Genomic DNA, 10,774 nt, shown 5'->3' on the forward strand with positions numbered 1-10,774 from the left:
AGTTATCATCTCCAAAATGACCGTGGTCGCAGAGGATGTCAAATTACCAGGTATGTTACTCAAACCTTCCCAATGCCGACAATCCATCAAAAACTAACCTACTTGTGTACTACAGCTGCGGTACCCGCGTCACTGCTTTCCGTGCTTTCACAAAATAATAATCTCATTGCCGACGAGCGTCCCATCAAACGACGCAAGGTTGCTAAATCGGGCACCCACAGTCTCGCGCAGGAAAATGGGATTTCTTCAACAGGAATTCCATTGGGCTACATCCCACTAGCTCGGCTAGCTTTGCGCATGGTAAGTATAGATAGATCCTCCTTGGCCCCAGTCGAAGTCGCATGCTTACAATTTGCCACTCGTCCTATCAGAAGCTTGAGAGAACCCCCGAATCGAATGACCATAACCTACTTGCATTCGTTGAATCCTATAATAAAACCCCCGTTATTCTGGAAATTCAAAATTGTCTTATACTTGAAGATGACACGGCCGAACAAGAAGACGAAGAAGTTGCGCACAGCGAGCGCGGTCCCGAATCATACACAGTTTCGCTATACACCATCGATGACGAGCGTGAACTATTGTTTGAGCATGAATTTGGTGATTCGCGACTCTTCGGTTTCCTTGAGCAGCTTCACCAAGCCAGCCTTCTCACTCCCGCGGACCGTTACTCCAGGCGCACTCCAATAGCAAGCTACCAAGCCTCCGTCCAATACTCTTCGAGTGATCGAATTTTGAATCTGGAAGTGAATACCATTTGGAAAGATTCGCTTGATATTCCAGACTTCACCACCCTTCAAGATGAGGCATTGGAGGCATTTGCCAAATATGCCCTGAAGGAGTCATTTGATCGACCAGTCGGAGGTTATGATAGACGAAAACACCGAGAACAACTCCTCGGGTCCCCCCGGAATTGGGCTCCACGCGAATTCTACCAAAGTGTACACGTCCCACCTGACACAATAGATGCGTCGGCGAATGTCAAATGTCCCGATCTTGTGTGTGACCTTTTTCCTTTTCAGAGAAGAGCTGTCAGATGGCTCCTGGAACGCGAAGGAATGGGATTGGAGAAAGATGGGAAGCTTGTACCAATTGACAGATCGCTCAATGGCAATCTTCCAGCATCATTCACCCATATGAAGGATGCAGATGGGCAAGACTGTTACTTCAGTCATCTATTCATGATCATCACCCGCGATATATCTAATTGGCATGACGCTGCGGACACTTTGCGTGGCGGCATTCTTGCAGAAGAGATGGGGCTAGGGAAGACGGTTGAAATGATTGCTCTGATGAGCTTGAACAAGCGCCCGGAGCAAGTCAAACCAGACCCAGATGGGTTGAGAGTGTCAGGTGCTACTTTGATCATCACGCCACCTGCAATCCTGGAGCAATGGAAGCAAGAACTCGAACAGCATGCCCCAAAACTTCGCGTGCACCACTATACCGGAATCAAGCGCACTCAACAGCAGTCGGATGATTTGGTTGTAGAGGAAATCGCTGATTTTGATGTTGTACTGACAACCTACAACGTCATCTCCCGAGAGATTCATTATGCAGGCGCTACTCCAACCCGCAACCTGCGACACGAGAAGAGATTTGCGACTCGGAAAACCCCTCTAGTCCGTATTTCATGGTGGCGCGTTTGCCTCGACGAGGCTCAGATGATCGAAAGTGGAGTGAGCAACGCAGCGAAGGTGGCACGGCTGATTCCCCGCCAGAACGCATGGGCTGTGACCGGTACACCACTTCGCAGAGACATTGACGATCTCTCTGGCCTTCTTTTATTCCTACACTACCATCCATTTTCATACTCCAGTCATTTATGGAAACGTCTCTACTCTCGATTTGGACCTGTTCTGGTCAAAATAATCAACACTATTGCCCTTCGACATAGCAAGGACCGAGTTCGGGACGAGCTCCGTCTTCCGCCCCAGAAGCGTGTTGTGATCACCACTCCATTCACTGCCATCGAAGAACAACACTATGGCCAGTTATTTGAGGAGATGTGCGATTCCTGTGGACTGGATGCATTTGGCGCACCTCTTCGGGGTGACTGGAATCCGGACGATCCAACGATCATTGAAAAAATGCGAACCTGGTTAACCAGACTTCGACAAACCTGCCTACACCCCGAAGTTAGCGGAAGTAATCGCCGAGCCCTGGGTGCAGGAAACGGACCGTTACGCACTGTCGGCGAGGTCCTAGAAGTCATGATCGAAACCACCGACACTTCCATTCGTACAGAGGAGCGGTCGCTCCTTTTATCGCAGCTGCGGCGTGGCCAGCTCCTCGAGACGGCAAGACGTGGGAAAGAGGCTCTGGACTTGTGGCAGAAAACCCTTGACCATTCCACAGAGCTTGTTAAGGATAGTCGCGAGCAACTGCGCCTGCAGCGGCTCAAAAACAAAGAGAATAAAACCAATGGAGATGCCGCGACCTTCTCAGAAACCCCGGACATTAGTGATGACGAGGCAGAAGAAGCGGATAAAAACAGTCGCATCGGCCAGTGTCGACTCAAATTACGCGCCGCTCTCGAGGTTCAACATATCGCCGTATTCTTCACTGCGAATGCATACTACCAGATCAAAACCGACACGAATCTTACTCAGCCCGAATCTGATGAGTTCCAGGCCCTCGAGAAGAAAGAAGTTGAAGGATACGAAGCTGCCAAAGTGATCCGCAAAGAGATGTTGATCGATATCTCGAAGAAGGTGGAACGATACATGCGAATTATTAAGGAAAAGACTCGGAAAAACGGATTTGTGAACATCCCCAAAATGAAACCGTTCCTCTACAGCAGAGGACTGGAATCCTACCGCATACTGAACAAGTTTGAAGACTTGTGCGCTGCCCTGAACGAGCATGCAAAGCAATACGAAGTTTGGCGTGACGTGATGACGAAATTGGTCTCACAATCGCTAATCGATCAAGAAGAAGACGCCGAGCTCGAGGGCGACGAGTACGAGCGATCGACCAAGCATCAGGATGAAATGTATGTCTACATGGAGGCTTTGCGGTCGATGTACGCCGATCGCCATGATGCTCTCACCGGCCAAAAGAACATTCTGATCTCTCACGAAGTCAAAGCAGGCATCATCCAAGCGCAGAAGAACGAGGGTCCATCGCCAAAGCTGTTTCTGTCGATCATGAATACTCGCAGTGAACTTATGCCCGATCCCGAGTTCGGCTCTCTCCGTGGCATCGTCAGTGAACTTCGCAGCTTGGTGACTTCGCTGGAGTGGCAGGCTAGTGGAGGAAGTTCGCGCGCGAGCGCTGAGTTGGAAATGGTCGGCATGGTTTTGAAAAATGCTGGCCAGATGATTTCCGAACAGCTTAAGGTGTCATCGAGCTTGGAACGAGAAGTGGAAATGTTCCGTGATACTATGAATAACAGGTTGGAGTACTACCGTCACCTGCAGCAGATTTCAGATACGGTTGCGCCTTACGATGAAGAAAATGCCGGAAAACCCATGGACGAAGCTCTCTTCGCATCGAAGCTGAAGCAAGAAGAGACCCTGGAAAGCAAAATCTCAACTCTGAAGTCCAAACGCCGGTATCTGTTCCATCTGCGGGATGAGTCAGGATCAGAGGATAGCTCGAGAATCTGTATTATTTGCCAGTCAAGTTTTGAAGTCGGTAAGTATCATGCTGTTCGGTGCACCGCAGAACCCCGATGCTAACATGGAACACTAGGCGTTTTGACTGTCTGTGGCCACAAGTACTGCACAGACTGCCTGCGACTATGGTGGCGCCAGCATCGCACTTGTCCCATGTGCAAGAAGCCCCTGAAACTCAATGACTTCCACCAAATCACCTACAAGCCGCAGGACCTTGTTGTTCAAGAAGAGGAAGCACCTGTCAAATTTGACCACGAGCGACACTCGAAGAATGCAATCTACAGCGATATCAGCTCAGGCCTCCTGAAAGAAATCAAAAACATCGATCTCGATGGATCTTTCGGAACGAAGATCGACACGCTTGCGAGACATGTTCTGTGGCTGCGCGAACATGACCCCGGCGCCAAGTCGATCATCTTTTCCCAGTACAGGAATTTCCTGACTGTGCTACAAGCGGCGTTCTCTCGATTTGGCATCCTTTACAGTAGTGTTGATGCGCCGAAGGGCATTGAGAAATTTAAAAAAGACCCCGCGGTAAGTAATCTGGAGATTCTTCAACGCTCTCTCGTGAATGATTCGTCTAACAAACCTCTCCAGGTTGAATGTTTCTTACTTCACGGCAAAGCCCAATCCTCAGGACTGACCTTAATCAACGCAACCCACGTGTTTCTCTGCGAACCACTAATAAACACCGCCATCGAGCTCCAGGCCATTGCCCGAGTCCACCGAATCGGCCAGCACCGTCCAACAACCGTGTGGATGTATCTCGTTTCGGGAACCGTGGAAGAATCAATCTACGAGCTCTCAGTCACCCGTCGACTAGCCCACATCCTGGAGAAAGAAAAGCAAGAGAACAATGCCAGAGCTTTGACCAGCAACGGTGAAGAAGCACTCATTCACGATTTGACCGAGACGGCGATTGATTCCGCGAACTCTATGGAATTAGAAGACGCCACTCTGACGAATCTGATGACTAGCGGTGCTTCGGGTGGAGAGATGGTGAAGAAGGATGATCTTTGGCAGTGCCTTTTCGGCAATTTGGAGCAGAAGGATGGGAATGATCGCTCGATGGATGCTGAGAGGGAGGTTGGTCGGTTTTTACGGGGGGAGGCTGCTGAACACAGGAGGGATGAATGAATTTACGACCTGATATGACTTGTAGATCGAATACGTAATAAGATAGGAAATCAGAACTATTTGCTGAGGAATACTGAGAGACCTTTTGTGGGGATTTACCTAGGCGGTATCTAATATTACTATACTCTATCGCCTAGGGTACCGATATAGATTGCCCGGGTGTGTCAAATCTTGGGGATTTTATATCTCGTAAAGCACTCGTATCACAAGGAAAAGACTTATAGTTAACAGAACGAACATAAGGGCGCTCATAAAGCAAAGAAAGTGTCCTAAAAAGCAAATACCCAAGACATCATCAAAAGAGCCCCGGAAGAGAAATGATTTACAAAGCAGGTAGCAGAAACGAATATGATAATGCGATTCTATCTCTAAGCTCTCCACCCTTTGTACCATCCCATCTCCGATTAGGACTAAGTGACAAACTCGCAGCATCTAAAGATATTTATATCAATGGCTCTACCAAACTCAATCCCGGATCTTCCCCGGCCCTCGACCAAGCATACTCCTGACACTATCCCTTCCAAGCCCCGACCCCACACTCTGGAACGAAGCCGAAGAAGCCTTATTAACCGGGCGAGTATCGTAAACGACTTTGCCATTCACAGCGCGCACGGAACGCGAGTATGAGACTCCATTAGCGGTACTTTCGTATTCATCGGCTGTATTTCCTCGGGACGAGGATCCGCCGCCGCTGGATTCGTATCGTGCTTTTCCGGACTGGGAGGTGCGGAGGTGATAGGGGCCCGGCCCGGAGGCGAGGGTGTATGTTGACAATCCTGAACTTCCGGACGAGTCGATCTCGAGGCCTCGTTTCATCCATGCGTCTATTGTTAGGGAGTCATCTGTTATTCCGTAGGTGGCGTTAACTAGGAGCGGATAGCGGAAGGTTGTTTCATTTGATTGGTGATTGTTAAGGTCGGTGATTGTGGATTTTCCGGACGTGAGTTGTTTGTTGACTTGGCTGTATCCTTCTTGGTTTAGGAGGCCGTGGTTAGAGAAACTGAGCTTTTGAGACCAGTTGTGTTTGGAAGAAGTCGTGGTAAATGTTCTCTCTGCGATGACGGAGTATTCCAGTGTGTCGTTGGCGCCGGTTTCGTTCTTTGTTAATCTTCGTGCAATTGTGAAGGTCGGATTTGGTGCTGTGATTTGCACTGCCTCCGAGTCTAGATCAATTTTCTCAGAACCTTCATCTGCTATATCTGTGTAGAGAAATATATTCCCCGTAACAACCCAGTACGAGCCCACAGTATCTGCTAAAACAGCAGTCCCATTCGGCAGAATATTTAGACCAGACACTCTAATCTCGAACGAATGCTCCTCACCATCTCGGAATAACGGTAAAAAGGGCGAGATGTCAATCTCACTCTGTCTCAAATCAAACGCGTCGGTGCCCACTATTGGTCTCCAGAATCCCGGCGCCACACCCCCAGTGAAAATAACAGGGAAGGGCCAAACCACACCAGCGAGTACTCCATCGATATAGAGTTGGACCTCTCGGAAGGGTGAGTATCCATAAAGCTCGCCGACGGTGTTTGTGAAGCTCGTGATGTCCTCGGAGAAAACATTCGACCACCAGAATTCTTCCTCAGATTGGCCACAGGCGGATATGGACACGACGGCTCGCGATGCGCTGGATGGGATCCTGTAACTGACTGTGGTATTATCCGTCGGAAGCGAAAACGCACTCGCAGAGTTCGATGCGGATTTCCTGGCTGAGATTGGGAGAATAAGGTCGGCTGTTCTTGCTGTGCTTTTGTTTTGCAAAGAAAAGTGTGCCGTTAGGGTGGCATTGAATGAGCCCGTGTACACATCATTTATGATGTTTCCCAGATCAAAAATCAGCGATTGCGGTTGCTTCCAGAGGGAGTTGTAATGCGACATTTCTTTGATATACGTCCACACTATTCCGGCGGTTGTTGGTTCTGCAGTTGAGGTCCGGAACACTTCCACGTCGCCGAGGTACATGAGAGCGAGGCGGTCATACTGCTTTCCTCGAGAGGTAACTGTGAAATTGATGTGGACGGTGTCAAAAGCACAGACTGGTGGCGTGTAGTTGCCTAGGAAGCTATGCGATCAGAGATAGGCCCAGGAGTGGTCAATGGTAGCGAACAGTGAGCATCTATCTACCCACCGACGAAAGGCTGCCCGTAACTGTATCCGAATACATGGTCCATAAGTGAAACTTCTAGGTCACAAGCACTTGAATCTCCATCGGCGTCTTTTGGGACAGGCGGAGATACTGGCTGGTAAACTTGGAATACCTCCTGCAGGCCTGTCGAGTCCTTTGTCTGCAGCAGAGGATGCTCGAGAGACCGATAGTGGTCGGCAATGGCTGTTACCAGCTGGAAATGAATCAAGACCAGCAAGGTGCATGGTAAAAGTAAGAAGACTCCCATGGCGAGCCTCGAGTACGGCTTAGAGTCTGGCTCAACCGGTTTGCGTTGTCTTTGATCGGTTGCTCCAATAGTCTGCTTGCTAGACACGGTAGGACTCTCTCTAGATAAGGGGGAACCCTTTTGAAGATCCGAGGGACTCGTCGTAACAGGGGTTGTGGTCAGAGACTTGCTGGTTCTTGGTTGTCTTCTTGTCCTAAACACTAGGAGGATGCTGGCCACGGTACAGATGAGGACAATAGCGCAGAGCCATGAGATCCGATCGTCCGCCATGGGGGCGAAAGCCTTTAGCCAAGCGAGATTGAAGTGGAGGGGCGGCGACGCTAACGGAGTCCGATGCATTGTGAAGGTGTTGGGACGGGCTAGCCCGGAGACTAAAGTGTGATGTGCCGTTGCTGCAGGTGCGAAGGTGCGAAGGTGCGGAGATGCGGAGACACCTGTAGATAGCAAGTCAGTGACTGGCACATCGGATACTACCTTAGTATTCGGACATTCATCTTATCAAGATATCTTGGATCTATTATTTGTTCCATATCGCCCTTGAGCAAAATGAGCTGCGATTTATTTGTACAAAAGAAATAAGAAAGAAAGAGATCTCTCATGTATAGACAACCCAATAAGCCACTCCAACCTATGCGCCGAATTCAAGCACCCTTCTTCTTTTACATAAACAGGCGCCAGGCACCAAGCATGACAGCAGCGGTACCAGTGCAAACACCCCTATAAAAAGTCACATTAGCATCAGTCCGACTGTAAAGGGCAAACGGGAAACACGCAGGGGGAGAGATCCATACATCAGCCATTGCAGAGTCGAAAACTTGACAGCCTCAACCCGCTCTCTGAGCCCAGCAACCTCTTGCTCAATTCGGGTCTCAGTCTCCTTAATCCGCATCTCCTGTCCATTCGCCTCCTCGCGAATCCGACCCTTTTCCAAATTCAAGTCCAACCGAACCGAAGCCTGCGTTCGACCGATCTCATCCCGCAGCCGGGAATTCAACTTGGCCAGGTCGGCGGCGATTTTCTCGTGCGATGCGCGGGTGAGCTGGGCTTCGGTTGAATCGGCATTCAGGAGTTCGGAGCGCAGTTTCGCGAAGTCTACTTTTTGGGTATAGGTTGATCTTTCGGAGTCTGGAGAGCGACGGGGTCAGCATGAGAGGAAAGGGGAGAAAATGATTTGCACAGATAGCAGAGTAGGGCTTGACTGACCTTCCCGGAGAACCATGGTGCGGGTCAAGTTTTGGATAGATTCTTGGATGATGTCGTTCAGCACGCGCATCATTGCGACGGCTTGTTCCTCGCTGAATCCCTCAGCTTGTAGCCTCTGGACAAATCTCAAGGTATCGAAGTGGTGATCGCGTTGCCTGGCAGGGGTCGCATGGAAAGCGCGCTGAGCGGGTTGGTACGTTGCGACATAGACGCCATTGTGACGGATGGGATTGCCGAGGGGCTTTGCGGGCGAGGACGAGCGCTTTGTAAGGAGTTGGGAGGTATATCGGGAAACGGTGGAGGAAGTGTGAGGATTGTGAATAGAAGTGGAAATGGCCCGAGCGGACCGGTAGGATGTGTTAAAAGATTGTATTTGACGGTTGAGAGGGCTCCAGCCTTGGAGATATTGTTGCCGTTGCCTTGTTGCTAGGACGGCATGGTGGGAGGAGGTAACTGAGGGTCTGGATGATGAACTATTCCAGGTAAGACGAGGGAGAATGCTCCGTGGCACCTCCGCGACGTGTTTTTGATGCGCCATGTGTGTGTATTGGATGATGAAATGGGTAGGATATGGATCATTGAAGATTGAAGGAAGAGAAATCGGATGACTAAAGGGGAAGATCGACGTTCCCCGAGGCGGCCCCGCAAACTTCCGGGAAACTCTCTACATTCGAGTATACATTCATCTACAGAGTGTACATTAATGAATACCTGGATATTTTGGTTTGGATCATGTAGAATTAGATTCGTGTTAAGTATTCGCCATTAAAATCAGAGATATCCTCATGGATCGGGCCATCACAATGCATACGCTATCGCAACTGTACACTTTTTGTGTATCAATAGTTCTCCGCGTCTAAAGATCAAAGATCTCCTTAAGCTGCTTCATAGTATCATCGGGATCCACAACAGAGTGGCCGATTGTGCGGGAATCCTCATAAATCTCGTAGTCGTTACCTCCGACGAAACACTTGTCGCCGAAGAAGTGGATGTTCTTGTAATCGGCGCCGGAGAGCTCCTTCTCAGCCGCGACGTGCTGCAGGGAATAGGTCTTGTCCCAGCCCTTGGGGAAGACATCGAACGAAATTTGGCCACCAATAGAGAAACTGATATAAGCAGGGTATGTTAGACTTGTGTGTCCATGTTCACTTCGCCGGGCACTTGGACTTACGTGAGACCATAGTCGGGGAACTCCTTCTTGAGAGCCGCGACAAAGTCCTTGCGAATGTTGTGTTGTAAGTCATAGCTGATTCGAATCATAAGTCAGTAACTTGCTTTCCATCAATCGGTTAGGGCCCTGGGATCAACATACGTCTCGTACTCGTTTCGCTCCTCCACGCTGGCGTTACGGCCAATGGGGCTGACGTTGATCATGCCGTTACGGAACTCAACAAAGGTACCGCGCTTCTTGGGAAGCTTCAGGTTGGAGATATACCGGAGACAGAAGTCTGCCAGCTCCTGGTACTTCTCCTCTCCGAGCCATTGGATGAAGCTGTTGCTGGCGAGTGGCTTGCCCAAGCGGTAGGCAACCAGGCCGTTCTCGGGGAAACAAAAGTCGAACAGAGTGGTGACATCGGTTGTAGAAGAGCCCAATTGCTCCTGTTGCTTCACAAAGTTGGAGCCACCGACCTGTTTGGGTGTTAGAAGAGGTGAGGGGATGAGGGGAAAGTGGAGGCGGAGGTGGAGGCAAAGGTGGAATGACGAACATAACCAATGGCGCACTTGTGACGAAGACGGGAAAGGAGCTCAAGCATCTCAGGCTTGACGGTCTGTATGCAAGGGAGAAATTAGTGACACTGCGCTTGAATGGGGAGCTTGAAGACACATACGCGCCGAGCCTTGGTGAGTGTCTCGTCAACATCGAACAAGACGATGGTGTCCTTGAGGGGACGGCTCTCCAATGGAGGGTAAACACCGGCGGCGGTAGTCATTTTGGATAGTAGAACGGTAGAGGAAGTCAATTCAGGTCAAAGAAGGAAAAAAAAGGCAAGAGAAACAGCGGGGGATAAATATAGACTTGGGCGAGGGGCAGCATTTTGGCCGCAAGCGGTGAAGGAGTGGGGGCATTCACAGGTACGTCCAGACTCCAGACAATGCCACCTGGTCGGATGACTTGGCCCGTGGATTAGAATGATTGATTACATTTGTGGATCCCTTTGTGAATTGAAATCTGTACAGATTTGACATGGAATTTGAAATGCTGCCCCAGGTTGGTACGAGCATGTCGTTGATTGAGTCTCCCCACACCTCGCGGACTGATAATATTTACTACAATATGTAGCACAGAAGAGCCCCAACTCTAAAATCACCCAGCCAGCCGATATCACCGACAGGAAGAGACTCGGAATATTGATCACAACTAGAATAAGGGGGGGCTTGGAAATCAACGCCGAAAATGACAACTTTTTAAGTTTGAGG

General features: G+C 49.8%; 4 protein-coding genes across 4 annotated transcripts; 1 reads left to right on the forward strand and 3 right to left on the reverse strand.

The window, feature by feature from the left end:
- Positions 1 to 16: 16 nt before the first annotated feature.
- N7533_012520 (uncharacterized protein) lies at positions 17 to 4,757 on the forward strand (the record flags this gene model as incomplete). Its single annotated transcript, XM_057109170.1, has 5 exons — positions 17 to 50; positions 116 to 300; positions 372 to 3,639; positions 3,697 to 4,154; positions 4,218 to 4,757. The coding sequence occupies 5 exons, from the start codon at positions 17 to 19 to the stop codon at positions 4,755 to 4,757; spliced, it is 4,485 nt and encodes a 1,494-aa protein (XP_056954271.1).
- A 465-nt stretch (positions 4,758 to 5,222) lies between these two features.
- N7533_012521 (uncharacterized protein) lies at positions 5,223 to 7,492 on the reverse strand (the record flags this gene model as incomplete). Its single annotated transcript, XM_057109171.1, has 2 exons — positions 5,223 to 6,814; positions 6,889 to 7,492. 2 exons carry the CDS (start codon positions 7,490 to 7,492, stop codon positions 5,223 to 5,225), a joined length of 2,196 nt encoding a protein of 731 aa, XP_056954272.1.
- A 320-nt stretch (positions 7,493 to 7,812) lies between these two features.
- N7533_012522 (CCDC90 family protein) lies at positions 7,813 to 8,894 on the reverse strand (the record flags this gene model as incomplete). Its single annotated transcript, XM_057109172.1, has 3 exons — positions 7,813 to 7,870; positions 7,945 to 8,278; positions 8,357 to 8,894. The coding sequence occupies 3 exons, from the start codon at positions 8,892 to 8,894 to the stop codon at positions 7,813 to 7,815; spliced, it is 930 nt and encodes a 309-aa protein (XP_056954273.1).
- A 318-nt stretch (positions 8,895 to 9,212) lies between these two features.
- sec53 (phosphomannomutase SEC53) lies at positions 9,213 to 10,287 on the reverse strand (the record flags this gene model as incomplete). The annotated part of the gene is made up of 5 exons (XM_057109173.1): positions 9,213 to 9,462; positions 9,528 to 9,602; positions 9,669 to 9,985; positions 10,063 to 10,125; positions 10,186 to 10,287. The coding sequence occupies 5 exons, from the start codon at positions 10,285 to 10,287 to the stop codon at positions 9,213 to 9,215; spliced, it is 807 nt and encodes a 268-aa protein (XP_056954274.1).
- Between the last annotated feature and the right edge of the window lie 487 nt (positions 10,288 to 10,774).

This window comes from Penicillium manginii, assembly GCF_028828005.1.
Source record: "Penicillium manginii strain IBT 31320 chromosome Unknown utg000009l:1.0-3297300.0:1.0-3298630.0, whole genome shotgun sequence".
Classification (NCBI taxonomy): domain Eukaryota; kingdom Fungi; phylum Ascomycota; class Eurotiomycetes; order Eurotiales; family Aspergillaceae; genus Penicillium; species Penicillium manginii.